The sequence below is a fragment of the Chroicocephalus ridibundus genome, chromosome 2 (assembly GCF_963924245.1).
Source record: "Chroicocephalus ridibundus chromosome 2, bChrRid1.1, whole genome shotgun sequence".
Classification (NCBI taxonomy): domain Eukaryota; kingdom Metazoa; phylum Chordata; class Aves; order Charadriiformes; family Laridae; genus Chroicocephalus; species Chroicocephalus ridibundus.
In genome coordinates this window covers 38157098-38178772 of record NC_086285.1, presented here as the reverse complement: position 1 = coordinate 38178772, position 21675 = coordinate 38157098, and the positions used below count along the sequence as shown (strand labels likewise).

Sequence of the window (21675 nt, the reverse complement as noted above, 5' to 3'; positions counted from 1 at the left end):
CCCAGTTCTCAGAAAACAAAAACTGCCTTTTTAATGTCTGCCTCATATAAGTGCTGTTCTTTCTTTCTTTCTCTTTCTTTCTTTCTCGCTTGCTTTCTTTCTCTTTCCTTTGTACAGCCTCACAGTATCACTCAGCTTTCTCCACGTCTGATTAATATTGCTTTTCCTCTTCTTCCATGTGAATGTTCCTTTCCATTTTCCCCACCAAGTCTGACCCGGGAATAAGTCCTTCATATAAGTAAAAGTGAAAGATACTTTTCTTCCTTTCATTCCTTTCTTCCCTTCATCAACCCACACTTTCCCATCATCTCCTTTCTCTCTCCTCCCTATCCCTTACATCAGGGAGGACTCTTCCAACACAAAGAAGGAGGGACTGGCAACATATCTTATTTTTCTTTCTCCCATGATAGGGAAAGAGCGAGCAGTACTGGGACAAAAATAAAGTGACAGATAGAAGCACACACAATCCACAGATAGGGCAGCTTTTACCTTTTCTTCCAGGTGCCACTACTGCACCATTTCTTACTGAGAGTGGGGAAGCCAAAAGCCAGCTCCCTTTCCACGCCCACTTTGAATTTCCCTGTCTTGATAAGTCCACAAATAAGGAGATAATACCACCCCCCATCTCAGGTGAGCAAATCTCTCTTACTGTAGGAGGGGAAGCCACGGTGCCCACACAGACACATACATACTTTAATCTTTGTCGAGAAGGAGGTGAAATCTACTCAACTAACAACTGTAGAGTACTTTTAGCTTATTGAAAGGTGCTCTGGCATGGAAATCAAGCACCTCCATCATCACGCACATTACACTTACAGGCTACACAGCTTAGAGTTTAACATTAACATGGTTTCTTTTACTGCAGTTCCTCTTGCAGATGTCTTTTATTTAGAAAGGGAATTTCTAGCCTTTAATAAGAAATATTGGAGCAAGCTACAACTAATGAAAAGGGAGAACACAAGGGCTTACATGACAAGCCAACAAATTTCCCTAAACATTACATTGTACATTTTTACTGAGACTCACAGAAAAAATCAGCGAGACCTTCAGAAAACAAATTTCCAAATAAAATCTAGCATAAAATCAAGAGGCAGTAGTCATTTTCTGGAATTCCACAGAAAGAAAAAAAAAATACACAAAACTTCTCCAGGCTCACAACAATTTTCCTATCCCCATTAAGCACATTTTTCCATCAAGAAGACTTCTCTAAATAATAGTATGCCACAAATGATCATTAGGCAGGAAAAACGGGTCAGGGGAAGGATAACAAAGATGAAAAGAAAACTGCTGAGAGTTCACCTCTGCTGTTTATTTTGAAGCACACTTAAGATTCGAGTCGGACTATTCTAATTGTATTCAAAGACTTAGTTCTCTAAAGAACATAAACAAAACTAGCAAGGGCCATAAGCCAGAATAAAGCTTTCCTCATAATCATAGAGTAAGGTCAGCTTTTGTTTGTTCTTTCATATGATAATCTCAACTCCTCTGGTTTGATTTCTTTAATTTTTAAAAAAGGAGAAAATGAAGTTTCTTAAGACTAATGGCCTATTTCTGCAAGGGCAGCTTTTTTTAGTCTGCTCACATATTTTCTAGCTTCTTTTGGCTGTGCTTTCCTTATCAAGTATTTTAAAGCTTTTACACCTAATCTAGGTTAGCGTGCTCTGGTTAGCAGCTTGTATCCATTGAAAGGCGAGGCAATAATCCATCTAGGAGGTTTAGGGCATTTTCATAGAACTGATGCAGAGCTGTGTCAATTTTAATGTCATGCCATGGAGAGTGCATGCAGCTCTCTCCACTTTAGAGGATTAAAAGTGACCTCTCTTACCAAAATCAATAAGGGCAGCTTGCTGTGACTAATAGGTTGTAGAAATTCAAAAGAGACGGTTTGTAACACTGAGTTCATTCTCCCCGTGTCTCTCCCCACCCAGCCCCAGACTGGCTGGCAGAGCTGCACTTTGACATGTACATTCACATGGCGAACCCATGTCTGTTCCCTTCCCAGGGACCAGACCGAGCCACACGCAGTTTACTCACACTTCAGGGAAGAAAGCAAGCTGATATTTATTTGATAAGAGTGGAGTCGGCAACTTCTGTAGAGAAGCATGTGAGAGAGAAACTAAAATACGGAAACGGTTAAAATGTACTCTTTTTTTTTTTTCCCTCCCCAGTATGTTTTTTTAAAGACTCTATTTTTACATATCATCAGGACATCAACAAGTACCCAGATACTTCACATCACTTCATGACCACAGTTTGGTTTTCTTTCTAGTCTCTGAGCAAAGGCTTTTCTCCCTTCAGATCTTTGCCTAGTTGTAATAGGCTAAAAATTTAAATTCCATTAAAGTCAATGGAACTGTCCCAGAGATGTATGAGGCTATACATCCAACTGTAGCGTTCATTAACTGCCATGGCACGTGCTCAGTTGCTCTGGCTTCTTTCTCCTCTCCACTATTCCTTCTGTTACTCCAAAGTACTTCCGATTTAACAGTTAACTTTGGGGGCTTTTAGAAATACAGTAATTTGGTACAGTGCTGGAAATGGGTCATGCCACAGAGTGCACACAACGGGCATCAACCAAGTTTTCAGTTTTTCAGTTTCACATTTTGTAAGACTTAAGAATACCAGCAACTCAGATCAGCTCTCCTACCTTATGGTGAAAATACCCTTACTCTCATGGATGTCTCTAATTTCCAATTTATTTTGCTTGCAGTACAAATTAAAAATCCTTACGCACGGTTCATGACTTGTGGACATTTTCTCCACATAACAATCACCATCATTGTCTTCATGCCAAAAAAAAAAGACTGCCTTGGGGAAGCAAGGGAGAAAGGGGGTTGAAATGGTGGGAGGAACCCAACTGTAAAGGTTTAGGAGTCCCTACGGAGGTTTATAAATAGACGACTGCCATGTGCAAAACGTGAAAGAAACCCAGTCAGCATAAGAGCAGTTGCTGTTTTGAAATCTTCTAACTACATCCATTTAGGCAGTAGACAGAGTTATAAACAAACAATAAATCAAGAAATTATTAGCATTTGAATTTTGGCAAGATAATAAAATGTGTAGGGGTATAATCAGCAAATAATAGGAAAGATCTGCAAGCGAACCCACCAATTAATGATAAATAGGACTTGGCACGGGATAACTTCACCAATGTGGATCTCATTAGATGGCCGTGGAACCTGTTCCTGCAGCAGCCCTCTCTGAGCGAGGGAAAAGTGAGGTAACCGAAATGTCAGCGTACCCACCCCCTCGCGGCTCTCGGGCTCCAGGATTGTAACCACCTGGGCCAAAATGACAACCTTATGCTGCCGTGAAGGCCATGCCATGGTTCTCCAGTCTTTAACTGATAGGTTTCCTCGTCTCAGCTTTTGGACCTTTGCTCTTCAATTCCATCTCAACAAAGGTGACCAAAAACGCGCAACTTCACTCACTCTGGAGAGCGAGAATCCCTCTCTCCTCTGTTCACCTTGCTTTATTAATGATACCTCTTAAAGAGGGAAATGCCCCCAAGCAAGCGATATCACTTAAACAGATAAATAGTTCGCACACCAGGCAGGGGGAAGGGAGAGGGGGAAGAGACCCTGCCTTATTAGACTAGAAACAGACACACCATATTAATGCAAAGAATCAGCATATGGTTCTAATAGGCTTTCTTAAAATGATTTATCAGCTGTGATTAAGCCCTCGACCAGCATGTCTATCTTCATAAATAAAGTAAAAGTGCACCTTGCTCTGAAATGTATCAGCAGTATCTTATTACCTACCCAACCATATCGGCTGCAGTCCACTCTGGGGAGCATGGAGCTTGTGTTTAATAGCAGAGCATATGCTCTAAAGAGATTGCCAAGATTTAGAGGTTTTACCTAAGAGATAGACTTATAAAAATGCCACTACGGGGAAGCTTTATCCCTTCATCATGTGCCATCCAGTCCATGCTGCTGAAATCTGAACTTGCAACAAGAAAGCTGTGCCATTAAAAACATTCATAGGAAGACCAAGGCAAAACGCACAACTATGCCATGTTGTTGTCAAAGAAACGTCAGAATGAAATCAGACAGGCCTCCTTTTCTTGGGGGTAGCCAAAATATACAAAACACAACAAAAACCCAAACATTACAAGAGGGTGACTCAACTTCTTTGGGACAGAGACAATAAGAATCAGAAGGAAAGTGGACTGTCCTGACTGAGCTCTGCAGGATGATTCATCAGCTGGAATTCAGAAGAACATGGAAGGATTATAGTTAGGGAGGTTTAGCTCAATCAAAAACTTATGCCCTCAAGAACTGTCTTTCTGCATGATATAGGCACTTAATGCTGGAAAAACATTTAGGTCTTCTCTCAGAGTACGAGGACCTAAATCCATAAATCCATCCAAACACAGTCCATTGCTACAGAAGAAGATAAGACAGGCCTGCCCGCCAGCAGAAGACAAGATGTTGTAAAGTCAGTGATAAGCCTAAGTTAAAGCCTATTCCTCTGAATATTTTTGCAAGGTCATCTTATGAACTCTGTTGTCTTGACAGCTTTTCCGCACCGTTATGCAGAAAGCATCCCTTTTGTAAAACAGTTCAGTGTGGGAGTTAAGTGCCTGGACATAGAAATATGCTCAAAACAGGACTCACCAAGTCAAGGGACTACGGTGCCAACTGCAGAATTGTCATAAAAAAATATACCACCCCATGTCTACCATGAAAGCTCCACAAGTTTAGAAAAGCAGTTAAAATACAGCAAGCCTACCCATCTGGAGAGAGGAGGAGAGCATTCTTCCTGTCTTTAGCAACACTGAACAACAGCTGATAAATCTTTAACACACATGGTTTGTGGGATGCCCTATGCTGAGACCGAGGAGATATGGAATCAATCCGAGGCTCTGCCACAGACTTCCTGTGCAATTTTTAGCACGTCACTTGAGCCCAGATCCTTTCTGGTAGCTCACTGATTCGCTCCTGCTTTATTTCAGTGAGAGCAAGGCACCAAAATGCCTTTGAAGATGTCTATCAATCTTTTGGGGCCACACTGCTAAAGATATTTAGGAACCAGGAGAGACACAAAGCTGCTTGCTTGGCAGAACAGTGGAGAGGACCCAGCTCCCCTGCAATTCTCACTCCATGTCTGCGATCCCTTCAAGAGCTTGGTGTCACACTACGAGCAAGCTTTGGAAAACCACATCTTCTGGAATCTGTTTTTCCTTAGAAAATAAGAGACAAAGCATTTCCCTTCTCCATAGGAATGCTGCAAAAGTTAATAATTAAGAAAATGGAGGTTTTATAAACCAACAGTGAGCCCATAAAGCAGATCAATAACCTGATGCAATTAATGAATACGAAAACTCTGAATAACGCATTGGGAAAATTCCGATACAGAGTTGTTATGTATCTTTAAAGTACCTTAATGCATCACCCAGAAGAAATGCTATGCTGTGAAGATACTCACATCTTCACACATACAGATGTTAAATTTGAAGTATAGGATCTATTATACTGAAATCTTTGAATCTGGGGTGATATTTTGGACTTAGAACTTAAGAATTTTCAGGTATCACCTTGACAACAGCTTAACTGATTGATAAAGTAACAGCTTGAAGTTATTACAATACCTACAACAACGGTACCCTGGCCTTTAAGCACTACATTAACATAAATCATTCCTAGTCTTATTTTCCGTCTCCTAGAACATACTCACTATATTATAAGATACTCAATCTCAGTGGGAGAATAAGTCATCAAAGGGACCTTTGACGTGAAAAAAAATATGGACATTCTTACACCACGTTTAGGCAAATGCAAAGAGAATGTATATATGTGTATTTATAATTGCATATTTTTTTAAAAAATCAAGATAGCAAGCATTTAAACATAGGTCTTTTCTTCTGCTGTACAGACTGTCAGTCAATGAGTCAAAAGCGCTCTGGGATCAGGCTTATAAGTTTGTTGGTTTGTACGACTTGATGAGTGCAATTCAGCTGTTTCAGAGCACTTGCCTCTGAAATGTCCACCAGCACACTATTCTTTTCAATGACCCCACGGGGGTTTCAGAGTATTCAACAAGAGCAGATCACCGCTGCCGTGATTGCTGTAGAGACAGGGCACACACTCAGAAGCCCTGCTGTTCTGCACCAGCGCGCTCCAGCACTGACAACACCTCCCACAAGACCATGCTTAAGAGAAAATGAACCTGCAGATCTCCTGTCCTGCTGGACAGAAAGCGTATACGTGTTCTTGAAACAAGGCTCTGTGCCGCACATTAATCACGCGAGGGGGAAAGAGTCAGGTGAGGGCACTCCTTGGGAGGGTGGCTGTTTTTCATAAATGGACAGTGTTGAATTTGTAGTCCATCACCACAATGAACCCTTCATCCCTGTTCCTCACTTTCACGCAGTGCATTGCCAACATTACTATATGCATCAATATAGGCCTCAAAAACCCAAACACTTATACAATGTGCTTTATCATACAGATTTTTTTCTTGTCATATATGGGTACCGTATTATTTTAATACCACCCTTTCCTGTGTAAGGGGTGCCATTTGCCGCACTGCTAGTTTCAGCCTGTATTGTCAATGCAGGAGTGAATTTTCTGCTTTGATAAAATGAGGGACCAAATTAAAACAAGATATGAAGTCTTTTCTTATATCCAGCCAACACAGCTCTTGCAGCTTGTCCTACTGGGAAAGTCAGAAGCTTTAAAAGTGGCATCTGTTGCAAACAAGCAGCATGTCTCCTAGGGCCTGCTTCTTCCACCACTGACGTGAGCAAACAGGATCAGGCCCTTTTTTGGGAGGTTTGGTCGTTACTTTAAAATAAGCCTCCAAAAAAGAAAAACAGCAGCAAAGCCCACCAAGTTTGTGGAACACAAGAAATGCTTGAACAAGAAAGACATTCTTATTCCATCAAATTTAGGGCTACTGAGTTGGTATTTACCTTTTACCTCCTTGTTGTAATGTAAAATGTTTCCTTTAAAAAAAAATAATACTTAAATCAAGCAAAACCCATCACACTTTTTTCTTCCTGCATACTTTTTAGAAGACAAAGGGAAAAAAAACTATGGGCCAGGTATACATTGCGTAAAATTTAAACAAGGTGTAGAAACAAAGTGAAATTTTCCACCAAACTACACCTGCCCAAGAGACAGGTTCTATCATTTCCAGCTTGCCTTGAATTAGATCATCCTCCCCATACTCATAGGCTACAGCACAGAGCTACGACACTCAGAAAATATTTGCCAGAATTCTCTTCTGGAGTTCAGAGAGTCACTGAGTTCAGCACAAAATGGTGAAGCAGTATAAGTTAGACAAGTGCAATTTATTTACCGTCTTACGCTGATAGACAGAAATCTATCCTGGTGTATACAAGGCAGAAGGAGAACATAGAAGGTACAAAACAAATGTATGCCTTTCAAATATGCATCAGACTCTAGCATCATCCCTTGCTTAACACAACTAAACTGAATGTTCAAGACTTTTTAATCATTCTGTAGACTAAGCCTATTCAACAACCAAATGCCCTGTATTTGTTTTTTGATTGTTTTGGGTTTTTTTCCTTCATTGGACTACTTCAATATGCTGATGCTTTTCTAGCAGTGAGGTGCCTGTGGTGGGATAGTATCCTTGGAACAGGAATATTACGCCACGCAGAGGACTTGTTGGCTGTGGCCTTCCTGAACTGACACTGAACAACTCGCATTAAAACCAAGCCGTAGTTGAGAATAACTGTTTCCTTGTCTCATTTGCACAGTTTACATATTACCTTGCAGCACTGAGCACGGGTTAGAAGATTTCAAAATGGCAGGATAAACCGTAGGAATTCTAGCATAAGCAGAATGTGATTTTAAAAATAACCTCATGTTGAAAATATTCAACTCGCTATTTCTAAATACTACTTGATGTAGTACTCTACATGCTACACTAAGCATATTTCCACTCTTTCTCATTTCATTCAGAGGGGTCAGGCAAGATGCATTTTAATAAAGCACATCCAATTAGTCCTTCAGAAACACATCCTGACTCTTCCTGTCTTTGACGTTATTCCCTCAGACGCAACCTCAATGCTCAAAACAAGAGGCGACAGCAGCGCCTGTCCAGTAGCAGCAAAGGTCATGTATAACCTGTTACAAATGCTTTGGATACTCAATGCTCTGAGCAGTGTAAACCTAAAACCTGCAGCTAGCAGGCTGAGATCGTCATCCGATCTGCTGGCACTACCCGCCTTGTTGATTTGGGTTGCAAATTTTGTCTGGGGCAGAGCTGTCAATTGCTGCCTGCCTCAAGTTCCCAAGAGCTTTAATATTTACACTTTTGCAAGTAGAAATATAGTAGAGGTGTGCTTTTACCTGTGCTAATTTCGGTGTTGAATTTGGCAGGTAGGATGCTTGTACCAGGAAGAGTGCTGTCAGGAGGATGCAAAGAGCCTCTTTCTCATATGCTTATTGCTGATCTATAGCATCCTTGGCATTTAGGGAGCAGGCCTTTCTCAAGCAGAGACTTCCAGCTAATATTTGATGGTGTAGGCAACAGAGGAGCCAAACCAAACTGATAGTCTCACTTCCATTTATAACTTAACTTTTCTCATTGGAGTTCAGGTCCTGGAAGTCATCATCATTATTATTACTTGAGTCCACTCGGTCCCCAAGCAAAGGCTGACCCACATATATTCGAAGGGATGGTCCTTGACAGATAAGGTTACGATAATAAGACATATCAAGTATGGTGAGCAGAAAGAGACACTACTCCCACTTCACACATGAGCAACTATGGCAGAAAGATGTTAAGCGATTTGTTCCTGGATAAGCAGCTGGGATATTAATGCAAGTGCTTTCACGTCAATACTACCTTTACAAAAAAGGTACACACGGTGTTCCTAGAACCGTGCGCTCAGGGCTTTCACAGCAGATTCGGAATGTCACTAGTCCATATAACCAGCTTAATCACAACAAATTATCATGGATTATCCATGGGCTCCCACTCAGAAAAAGAAAAAAAAGAAAGAATGCAGCTAATTGGACTTTATTCTTTTGAGTTTTCAAACGACAACTCTCAAGGATGAAAAAAAATAATCTAAAGAGGTTTTCTCTTACAAGATTTCAGTGTCAAGCTGTGTGCTAAGCCACAGTAATATACTAAAATAAACAAAACTATTTCTTTCAGAGTCCAGAGAAATTAACACGGCCAAAATATTTTTGGAAGGCTTTTCTGAGCCATGAGTAAGTCTTCCATGCGGCTACTATTAGTCTCCAAGTGTTGGTAGGTCCATTAGGGCAACGCTACATCGCACTCATATTCCAGGGACAGGCTGTTAGAAGCATTTCGTTAGCGATAGCTGCACCCAGAGGAGTCCCTTTCTGTCATGGCCTTGGTCTCCTGAATTTGCGTAAAGCCCTACTGGGGCCCGCTTCAGATTCCTATCTGACAGTCAGTCGGTAACATAAGAATGAACATAGAGCAGACTAATTGGAAACACAGAGCACAGGTTAGCTAGCTAGCAGGACTTTTGCCCCCCCACTCCCCCTTTTTTTCTTTTTCCTTTTTTTTTCTTTTTTCTTTTTTTTTTTCTTTCCCCCCCCCCCCCCCCCTTTTTTTTTTTTAATTATTTCCCTCCCCGGATCACTCATTTGCTCCCTGGAGGTCACCAGTGGCAGCTGCAGGAGTTGGTAGAAGAAGGGCAGAATAAGACTTCCAGAGACCGTTAAACAACTGGTATTATCAGGTAACCTGATGCCCATGTCTAGGTTTTAATCAGATTGTGCAACTACCCTTTGTGAGCTGAAATGGATTCTGCAACATCAGGCGTTGCAATCTGTGGCTAACTGCCGAGCACTCCACATCAGTAGATCTCTCCTCATCTCCTACTCCTGCAACACAAACACCACGCAGAAAGAAATGCTGAGGAATCCTCTAATTCACAAAGAAGTAGGAATGTACAGAAATGTTCTCCTTGATTTTGGCCAAGCATCTCCTCTGCAGCACACAAGAAACAAAGTATTAACAAGTCACATCTAAAATTAAGCCACATCTCATTAAGCGCTGTTTCCTAGTATTGGTCTTGCACACAAAGCTGTGAGGGTCAGGCTGGGCTGTTTTCCCAATCCTTGACCAAAAACTTGGACTCTCTCACATTTGGACACTCTTTTTCCTTGCTCAGAATAACATGCTGCAGCCTCTCTCCTCTATCTGTCCCAGTCTCTCTCCTCATGATCCACAAATAAATGATTCCTAGGCTCCCTTCCCTGTAAGCCAAAACCAAACCGCTCATAGACTCCCTTTCCATCTTCTTTCTACCAGCCTGCTCTCCCATTCTGCACCTCAGCAATCAGCTTTACCTCTTTTTTTCCAAAAAGCTCTCTTGGGCCGTTACTTCGCAGACCTCAAGATCCCTAAAGGCTGCTGCCTCCAAATTTCACGAGCCCCAGCAGCACATGTATGCCACGCACATATGAATTTTGCATTGGAGAGCAATCACCGACAGGCAAAGCAAATGGCAATACAGCAGCTATAAGAAAGAGTACCTATAGGAAGCCCTTGCAATTGGAGGCACAGACATTTCGAAAAGCAAAATAATGCTGAGGCAAGCTAAGGAGAAGTGCCCTCTGGCTTCAGCACCGTAGCTCCTTCGTGGCCGCCATTTCCGACTTTTAGTCTATGGTCCCGGTTAATGTTCAAATTAGTCAAATAGAGATTACTGTGAGAACTAAGCCAAATAACAGAGTGTTCAATAACTGGGGAACTCCTGTTGCAGGGGACACATTACACAATAATTTCCAAGAGCTGCAGAAACAGGAGGAGGGAAAACAGAGGCACAAAAGGGAACGTTGTGAAGGGGCGGCGTTGGGCAGGTTGTTGGAGGGCTGCCGGGAGCAATATGCTCCTGTATGAAGCCCCACATTACTCATGTGTTTTAGTTCTCAAAAGCAACGGGAACTTTGCATCTTAATTGAAAAGTTAGAATTTCATGCATTACCTCTTGATGGCCTCTGTAGTGCATTAAGCTCTTTTACAATTCCTTGAAAATTTTAACAGCTCTTTAGGATCCCTCAAAACACTCTAACAACCTTTGGGCACGGGAGTACACTTAACTCCGTACAAAGTGGCCTATATAATTCAACCAAAACTTACAAATACTGAGACTAAAAGAATACTAATTGGAAATCGGATATGTTATCTACTAGGTATTACAAGTTAAAGTTTCCCCCTTCAACATGAATACTTTATGAGAAATACAGAAACACGATAAAGCGGGTAACGATGACAAATAAATTCAGGGGCCCATCGTGTTGCGCAGGAAAGGGCAAAAATTTTTTTTTTTTTTTTTCAAGTAAATGCCCCTTCATAATCCACACTTCCCTATAATGTATTTGAGCAAGTTTGCAATCCTCACTTCAAAGATGATATAATTTTCCCAAGCCTCTCCCTCAAGAGGTGTGTGGTTTGTGTTATAGTTTACTTAAAAGCAGAGACTTGGAATGAAACCCTGGCAAACACAGTTACACGCTTTTGGAAATTTAATGCTGGTTTTTTGTTGGTTCGGGGGGTTTATTTTTGTTAACTGTTTCAGTAGCTTAAAAAGCATGTCACAACTTACAGTGCCACCTAGTTTCTAACCAAAAGGTTACTACCAGGTACTAGAGCTCAATCTGCTTTCACGCAGAGTCCTTTAACATTTCAAGGAACCAACAGGGGAGGAAAGGCTCAGTGTGTTCACACTCACCCTTTTGTTGTTCTCTTCTTCTTGTGCCTTTCTAAACTCGTGTTCTAGGGAGCAATCGATGTCGTTGAAGAGGCCCACTTCCTCACAGTTCTTCAGAAAGCGTGTTGGCGTAGGAGTCTGATCTGAGAATATGACAAGAAAGGATCATCGGTATTTAATATCAAAAGGAGAGGGAGAGAATTAAGTAGTTTGCCAGGAAAAGAGAGGTCCTAGTTAACCTCTCTATGCCTTCCCACTCCCATCCCACCATCATTAAAAACAAATCCCACAGCGTTGAATTTCGATGCTACGGACAGCAGGCAGGCAGCGCTCGCCAACAGTGTGCAAAACCAGGCAGCAGTCATCGTTCAACCAGAAAGACAAGAAGCCAGGTTTTCACAAGAGCACGTGACACAAGTGCATATCCTTCACTTGCGCAAATGGTCATTATAAATGTCTATAAATCCCCAATAATAGGTGCAACGCAGAACAACTCACAGTGTATGTGACAATGCACGTTTACAGGGTAGCATGCAGGTAACTGCCGCAGATACGCACTAGTTAACACCTTCAAGAGCTTGAAAACCACCTCAATCATACACATACTTTGCAAAACACACGAAGTTACCCACAGCGAGAAGGAGTTCTGCTTCTAACACAATTTTTGAAGAAGGAGCGAAACGACACTTGGGAAAGGTATGAAATGTTAAACTTCTATCACAAAGAAGTATCCTTATGTGTTTTATACCCAGAAGTGTTGATAGTACATATAAAACATGAGATTTCGAGTCAAAAAGATTTTTAATGCATGCCTTCATCTCTAGGGACTTTTCTGCCCTCTCAGAAATAATTTGGGATTCTCTTTAATGCCACAGGCAGGAGGGACTCAAGAAGGTACAAAGTTTTCAGATGCCTTTTCAAAAAGCCCACAAGAGAGACAAGCTAAATTGCCCTGTGCACTGTAGTTTCAGTGATGACCTTGGCTAGTCTTTCTTCAGAAAGTGAAAAATAAAGCCCAAATTTGGGAACGAAGGACTCCTCAGAGGTCAGCTCTGAGGCAACTCCATTCATTCTGAGGCGAGCTCTTAACAACTCCACCCCAGCTTCCCCATATTCCCCTCAAAATTACAATACAGAACCATATTAGCAAAAGCAGGGGAGAATCCATATGGTTCTATCAGCTTTACACAAATTAAAAGAAAAGAAAATAAATTAAGTCCTCTCCTGCATGTTAGTTTCTTCTTCCCAAGCCTTCATTCCAGCTCAAGCTGCTTTGTGGTACCTAATTTTATGGAAAGATTAGACTCACTCTTCAAAAATAATCTTCTGCATAGTCATTGACAACTACCCTATTGTTTGAAATTCATTCTTTAAAAAATGAAAACCCTGTCATACTAATCCCAGTTGCCCATATTGGGCCAATTCTGACCTCAGGAAAAAAGCTTCCCGCTTCAGTGAGTTCTGGAAGAAAAATTTGGTTTCTTGCACCTAGCTAAGCTGGGTCAAGTTCTAATATTTCCCCCTTACAGGGAACAGTCACCAGACACTAATAACTTTACATGATCAGAATAGAAACACACAGCAACCCATAAACAAAAGGAGCACAAAAGGAACTCGTAAAAAAGGAAATACAGTTTCCACTTGGAAACTAAGAGGGAGGATCAGACTCCTCCATCATAAAGCCAGCTGAAGCCAATTTCCACCTGTATAAGGTGTGGTCCTACAGGTTTGACCTTCTCAAGTAATTCAAGGGTAAACACACTTGTTTGCACTTATATTCCTGATAGAACATATTAATGAAACATAAAAAGTAAGTCCTTAATGCTAAAAGTCTGTTTTATTTCTTTTGGCTTGAGCATCATACTTGGGAGCTTAAAGGAAACAAAACTCGAGTGTTTGGGAACGCACACATATTTATCTATTAGTTTCCACAGCTAACTAACTACTGTATTACCAGAGTCAGAAACATAAGGCTTTCCAAGGATCTTGCAAGAACTCAGCACAAGGAGTCAATGAGGTGCTGACATTGATGGGAGCTGAGGACACTCGTCACTTTACAGGTCCATATCCTAAATAAGTAGTGCCAAACTAATCTCTAGGGTAACCTCACTGAACTTAGTAGATTTACACCAGGGTTGCCTTTGGCCCTTGAACTAGAATTTGTACTGGAAATGAAGTACACTAAAAAGCAGGCGAAATAGATTCTATTTCCAAAGAGGCTTAAATATTACTTTAGTGAACAACACGATTGCTTTGTAGAAAAACAAAGATAATCATTGCCAAGACTTCCTGGACATAAAGGGTATGTTAGTATTTGACTGTGAAGCAAATACAGGTTTCAGAAGCGGTATATCCCTATCAAATAAGCAGGGTATCATTTTTATGACCAAGATGAAAAACTAGGGTTTCATAAAGAAGTTGATGGCAGCACTTTCACTAAAATCAAAAATCGTATTATTTTTTCAGAGCTGCTTGATCCCAGAATCTGGGAGGCAGTGTAGAAGAGAATACACTAACGTAGATAAAGTCATATTATTTTTCATCAAGGTATGCAGCTGATCCAGAAATCAGGCATTGCTACAACAGGCTACATTAGGCCAGAGGCAACTTCATGGGTAACAAGATGGTGATCAGGCACATGCAGCTGAAGCTCCCAATTTGTTCAGCGTCTATTCCATGAATGTTAGACAGACAGGCAAAAAAAAAAAAAAAAAAAAAATTATCTCAGTAAAGTAAATCCATTTTAACAGTGAAACCAAGCAGTCCAGAGCAAGAATGTGATTTCAAAAGCACAAATGCCTCATCGGCTTTTCTCCGCACATGCTGAAAGTGTATCTTCTGCACTACAAGCGGCCTGAGATAATCACATGCATTGTGTTGCCTACATTTGACCTTCCCAATTAATTACTTTATTATCTTAAGCATCAAAGCTGATAGATTAATGACACTATTTACACCACCTACATATTAACACAGTGATCTTAAATTACTACCTCAGTCTTCCTATGCAGTTACTGTAGTTTCCATGATCCAGAAATGAGACCAGCAAGAATCAGGGGCGGGGGACGGGACAGGACGGGACCAAACCCCCCTAAACTCCATCCACAGACCTTCTGGAAGCCAGCTCAGCGAGATGTAAACCAAGAGCTGCCTTTCTACCTTACAATAGTTCGGCCTTCAACATTCACAGAAAACAGAAGTCCACGAAACCACTGTGTTTGTATGAGAGCAGAACTGATAAAGATCCAGACTTTAAAATGTTGAGACTTTACATAGTACAGTAGTTACATTTCACATACATTGCACTCACTGGTTTCAGGACTTTGGGGCTGCCAAGTCCAATGGGCTTTCTTTGCTCCTGAGGCAACCAACTACTTTGCCCCTACCAAACACCAGTTCTCCCTCAGGAGGTGGGGAAACTAGTAGAAGATATTACTCTCAATACCACGGTCATTCTTTTACCTACATTAGGCAAGCCCTTGTGTTTTAATTGAGAATGATATCACAAAGGAGACCCTAGCATAAATTGTACATTCAGGTCTCCCAGAATTAATAAAATATTCCTAATTCTCAGCACTTAAAAATGCATTAATAGTTCCAACAGCTTGTGCCTGACCTCACTGTTCCCTGTTGGTACAAACAAACCTTTTGTTGCTATCACCAGCGCCCACAACTATTGCAGGCTCACTGAGAACAGGGCTCTGATTTGTTGTACTTCAGCAACTGGATGTGCCAGACCCATCTGGACCAAAACTCAGACAGAGCTAGCACCACTCTCAGCATTCCTGCTGAGGACACGCGTTACTGTAGGAAGCTGTCACATGCACAACCCAGGGTTTTAATGGCCCAAGATGCATTTTGAACTGGGCAGCCTGGGATACAGGTCTGTCTGGGTTAACCCTGGATATCTGGCTATCGTACTGACCAGCCGTCCCAACCCAGTCCCGTTGTTCAACATATAAAAATCTTTCCATCCCCAACTGCTGCCAGAACTAGTCTAGTATGCATTGAGGCATCTACCTCTAGCCACCTGCCACTTCACAGGCGAACCTGCGTCACCTGACAATTACTTAGGAAATACTTTCTATCTCTCCTCTACCACCAGATTGAACACAGAACCCATCGAGCTTCAGACTAGGCAATAAATGTTTTGTTCAGCCTATTACTCGGGTGAATAATCGGCCTCTCTGATGACACAGTCGTGGCCAGAAAGGCCGCAAGAAACATTAAGCTCAAATAAACCTCAAAAACGTAAGTGGACAACATAAAAGCCCCAGAGCAAGATCAAATGGTCTCACCTGCGCAGATCCCAAGTCAACCTACTGTATCTTACAGGAGAGGGTTTCAGAAGCACTCAGCAATCGGATTCTGACCAGAACCTGACATACTGAATATCTTTTTGCTGCTGACCATTTTGAAAACCTGTCCTCAGTGTCTGAAGCGATGCCTGATTCTCCAAAGTAATTAAAAAATATATCGTATAAGTCAATGGGAAATTTGAAGACTTCAGTAAAAAGATCACATTATATATTCATTATGTTTAGCTATGCTAATTTTGTTGTTGTTGTTGTTTGGTTTAGGGCTGTTTTTGCAATTACTGAAGAAAGGACACTCCATCTCAATATATTGCTTTCAAAATAACAGCCCAGGAAACGCAACATTAGCTTGCTCTATAGAGAGTTTATTTGAATGCATTTTGTAAAACTACCTTGGATCCTAGAGTTTCATCCCCCAAAGCACGAATGAAAACTTTAAAGCATGATACCAGTTAAGGAAAAACTTGGAGAACCAAAGGACAGTTATGTGAAACAAGCTTTCATTTAAAAAAAAAAAAATACAAAGCCAGATTCAGTAAGAGATATCTAACAGCACAGCGCCAAAGTGTGTAACTTGATTCTTCATCTTTCTTTTAAAAAAAAAAATAATGTTTAGTCTGATGTGCAGTAATAACAGGCATTTGGCTTGTTCAGCTGTGGGCTCTGTTGAAGCTATATACTTACCCATGTTATACTTTCACACAATGATAATAAAGTCAGAGGAATAAGGCTAGCACTGAAATTTGAAGGGCTGCCCATCAAGCAGCCACAAGGAAAGAGGAACGTCCTGAGAAATTCAAGAAGGTTTCTTTGTTGATTTGGCAGGTTACTTCCCAAGTGCACCAAAAAGCTCAAGGTCTCAACATCTCAAGCAGGTGATGGAAGAGAAGAGGAGAAAGAGGTGCACCCAGTCATAAGTGGTGGAACTGCCCTCACCCAGGGGCTCACAGACAAGGGCTCCCAAGAACTTTACGGCTTAAAGATTCACTGTTTAAAGCACTGGTTGGACTTTCTGTTGGGGTACACGTACTGGGTACAACATATCTATTACCTCGTCTGGTCACTCAGAACCTGACCAGTTGAATTTTAGAAGACTTTTCATTTCATTATTTGGTAAAGCAAGGGACACACAAGCGAACAAGAAATCAAACAAAATTATTTTTCCTGATAACCAATCATTTTGCACTCCACAATTTCATACCTAGATAAACCTCCCTGTGTAAACCACAAGGAGAAAAAAAAATAAGTCAACCAAGGATGCCATAAGTTACCTCACTGACCCAACTACCCGGGAAAAGTAATACATTTGCATTACTTTTAGCACATACCCTTTTTCATCTAGAGAAGACTGTTTCTATCTCCACAGTGGGCTTTACCACCAAAAATCTAGAGGATTGGATTTCAAGTAAATAGAAGCAGGAAGAAACAAGGTTTCTATATAGATAGTCCTGGCCTCTCCTGTACCTGCTAGCAGCTCTTTTGGAAGGACTTTCCGCCCTCCAGTGATGGTACGGTGTCATCCCTTCCTTTCCCAAGTTTGATACCACAGGAATTTCAGTGTCCCCAACTCCCAAAGTTCAGTTCCTCACCACTTTTAGTCCTTACCTGGAGGAAACCACCTGTCCCATGGACATTAATATTTTGGTGTTAAAACAACAAGAGGTTTGACACACAACAAACTACAGCGTTTCAAAGCAATGCAGTGTTTAGTTAGCACAACAGTAGAGATGACATCTATTTCAGTCAACCTAACTACAGAGTTTACTGCAATGATAACTAGCATGCAAAACTTACACAAGATATTCTGTGTTATCTCAAACAGCTCTTTTTTGGCTAAGAAAGATGGAAATGGAAACCGTCAATAACTCTCTATCCATACTCACAACAAGGCTTTCTAACAAACAAAAATAAAAATACATACACAAAAAGGAACAAATAATATTACAGTCTTTTTTCTGTCTTTTTAAACAAATGTCAAAATATCCAACAAAAAGATCAGCTGCATTTTCATGCAATGCCTTTAGCGAATGTGCCTTCCATTTATACAGGCAGAGACCATAAAGCTATTTAGTGTATGTGTGTGCCTGGAGTTTCTGAATTAGTTTAGAAGTCACTGGATTTAATAAGACTTGTCCTTCTTCAGCCAGCATCAAAAAAATTTAAGGAAATATAGTGGAGCTTGTTGATAACCAGGAAGCTCTTGGCTAGACATACCTGATAAACCACCATAGCACCAATAATTTCAATAAGGTCACAGAGCCTTGTTTATTAAACACTATCCCCACCTACATAACAACGCATAACATAACTTTACGTCTCACTTACAAACTGGTATTTCAGAACTCTACCACAGATTTCACACAAGAAACAAGTTCCTACTTCAAGTCATATTTTGCTTAGTTTCTAAGATTTTTTTATTGGTACAAGACCGACAGCCCCTCAGTTTTAGTGACTACCTCCAATAACAGTTTATAGAAGACATGCTTAACATGTGTTAAATATTACTGATGTTATACTGACCCCAGACTGGGTACTAGCTACCTCCGGAATCAAAGATCATTCTAATGGCTACCTAAAAGCATACAGTCCATTATTTTGCATTACTAATTTCTAATAATGAATGGATTCAAATACAACACATGAAAAGGTAGTATACGACATACTGGAAAAAAGGAGAAAGACTGACATCTAGGTACCTTAATAAAAAGAGGAGGGAAAAAATGCACACTAACACTGCACCTGGCTTATTATAGGGCAATTGCTGCTGCCATTCTTTGAACCTACTGATGACAGAAACAATTTTTTCCAAAAAAAAAAAAAAAAGTCAAATAAGCAAAAATGCAAAAACAAGAAGGAAGACATGAAGACAAATGTCTACGAGAAAAGTCTGTCTCTTTTCGCCATATATCATTAATTTTTCATTACAAAATCTAAGAATAAAACATCTTAAACTTTAAGGTATTTAGATTTCCCCAGGGTTTAGGTGGGTAATGAAACAACTATTTTTCAATGTCTCCCTGCAGAGAGTAGATGATCTATGATGCTTCCAAACTAAGGATTTCAAAATGCCAAACAAATCCACCAAACGAACACAAAAAGAAAAATCAGACACAGCAGAACCAGGTTGCCAGACCATTACGGTCAGGCACATTTGCCGCAGCCTTTGAGAACACGTGCAGCTTTTTACTCTTTCTTTACTAGAGAGGATCATCATCCGCAAAGCGCAAAGAGTACATCCCTCAAAAGCAATCTTGGAGCCTTTCTGGGCACAAAATTCTGCATTTCTACATACTTAGTTGGCTAACGGGAGGTCTAGGGGCCCCACTACTGGTGGTGGTGGTGGAGGAAGCCAGTCAGAGCATTTTGCCTGGGAAAGCAACCCACTGGAAGTAGCAGTGGATTCTATCTCATAGAAGTTACCAAACATAAATGGAGCTACACTACTCAGGGGACTCCTGACGACAGAATATGCTCCTTAGAAACTGCCTTCGAGTAAAAGTCTTGCCAAACAGAAAGTTCTAACAAAAGCCAGCACTTTCACAGGCTGAATGTGCCCACAGTACAGATGTCTTCGAGCGGTTTCACTGCCAGAGGACACGGCCAAGTGCAAGAGCAGCATTTTCTCACTCGTGCTTGCAAACACAGGATTCTGTGGGCATAGCTGGCATGCAGGCGCTTTACAAGTCCTACTCTTCAACGTGTTGTGTACATCTTTCTAAACTTAGTCCACTATGGCATTTTCAAGTGCAAGAGGAACATAAATTCTATTTGGGACAAGATCTGTCTCATTTCTCACCTGGTGCCTAAAAAGTCCCAACAAAACAACATCAACAACAAAAAAAGCCTAAATCAAGTATTTGCAAGCAATTGCTGCCCAATTATGATTTTCATAAAAATGAAAGCGGTTTATCCGTAAAAGGGGTAGTCTGCTGGAGACCCTTTAACCATGATATATTTGCACCTAAAATGGCACAATTTACCGTGAAGAAGCCCATTTCAAAAGATAAATATCAAACACTGGTTAACATACACACACACACATTTGCATCATAGGGGTTTTTCTACAATTACTTTGAAACCGGAAAAATCCTAGTGATATTATTAATAATCCATTACTATAGCCCAAGGAATATACAATAGGAAAGGGAATAGGAGAGGAGAGAAGTGGTAAGATTAAGGCTAGCCTGACCGTACCCAGCACTCACTGAATGCCAGCAAGCCACCGATGCATGGTTTCTCAGACAAGAGTATGAAAAAACTACATAGGAAACTAAAGGATGTAATTGCACATAATACCAAATAATCTCTGTGTATGACAGGGGAAGAGCAGAGAAAGATGTTTACCTTTAAGGGGAAAGAGTACTGGGTATTACCCACTGGATATTACCTTTCTGGTTACAGCTATTTACAGTGGGCAGGTCTTGAGCCACCATAAAGGTGGCTCATACGATGTGGCCAGTCACAGTTGCTGAAGCGAGCCTGTCAAACTTAAATAGTGAGTCTTATAGGAACAGTACAAATGCACTTCATTAACACGCTCACTGCTGGGCTCCCAGGTGACATGTGCTCAAGTGCCTGCATTTCACCGGCATGTTGACACGGGAGTCAGCGATAGAGCTGCCAGCGTGGCTGAGGTTCAACAATTTCTCTCCCTCTCATGCCAAAACTGCAGGAAGGCATAAGCATGGCAACTGTCTTTTTGTTCAAAGATATGCATTCTAGCTTATTCCACCTCTACTTATTATTTAATTGGAGCTGGGGCTCTTTAAAACCAATCTTGGAGGTATTTTGCCAGTAGCTTTCCAGTAGGAGTCATGCTTTCAACATCATCTGAATAGTTATCTTGACTCTTGAATTTGTGTCTTCTTACCTGATAACATATTATCTGTTTTTATTGAAGGAAACTTCAAAGTCATTTCATGTTTGTGCCTGTGAATCATCAGATGATCCTCTGTTGGAAAACGCTGTCAGGCAAACACAGAGAGAGAGAGGAAGAGAGAGAAAGAAAAAAAAAAAGAAGAATTTAATTCTCTAATAAACTTTTGGCATTGGACAGAATTTCAAAAATGAGAGAGAGAAAGAAATGTATCCAGCTAGAAATGTGTCCAAATGGCACAGGAAACAGAATATTTGAAAAAGCAAGTGAGTATGAGTAACAAATAGCTGTACTCTACTTAGAAACGTACTTGCTGCAGTGCTCTCTGGGGTTGCAAACCGCAAGGTGTCATGCATTTGCTTGAAAAAGTTGCAGACCAAGTTTTGGATTCTGAGGGTCTCAGACACGGGCTCCAGCTACCGCAGCCTCACAAGTCACCACGTGCCTGAGGATCTGCGATAACTGCTGTTGTGTACGCTCTTAGCCCACGGCAAACGCAAAGTAATGTGGCATATCTTAAATCACTTTACTGGATTTTTCTGCTTTTGTGTCTTTCTGCAACCGGTATCTGCTGAACAGCAATAAAAATAATCAAATAAGCCAGCCTTTCCCTACCCAAAAGTATTCAGGCAAAATGCATCTTTAATTTCGGAAACCTCTGATACTTTGACTTGATTCAAAGTGGCAAGGCAATAGTGCTCAGTATATAACAACTATTTATGACCCTTTATGATATTAAATTAAATTATTCTCAAGCAGAGAAGGTGGAGAGATGTGCTTTGTAAGAAACTAATCAGTGTGCTAAG

At 40.9% G+C, this 21675-nt stretch overlaps 1 protein-coding gene across 4 annotated transcripts in view; it reads right to left on the bottom strand.

Annotated features, from left to right (window-relative positions):
• The window catches only part of CREB5 (cAMP responsive element binding protein 5), a 260697-nt gene that overhangs the window by 193333 nt on the left and 45689 nt on the right, over positions 1 to 21675 (bottom strand). For 2 of the 4 annotated variants that reach the window (XM_063325090.1, XM_063325089.1), the window contains 2 exons: positions 20864 to 20957; positions 11699 to 11820 (listed from right to left, as the gene is read on the bottom strand). In XM_063325090.1, the coding sequence (XP_063181160.1) occupies positions 11699 to 11820; positions 20864 to 20957 (216 nt within the window). The remainder of the gene's footprint in view (positions 1 to 11698; positions 11821 to 20863; positions 20958 to 21675) is intronic. The other 2 variants (XM_063325093.1, XM_063325092.1) reach the window with 1 other exon arrangement.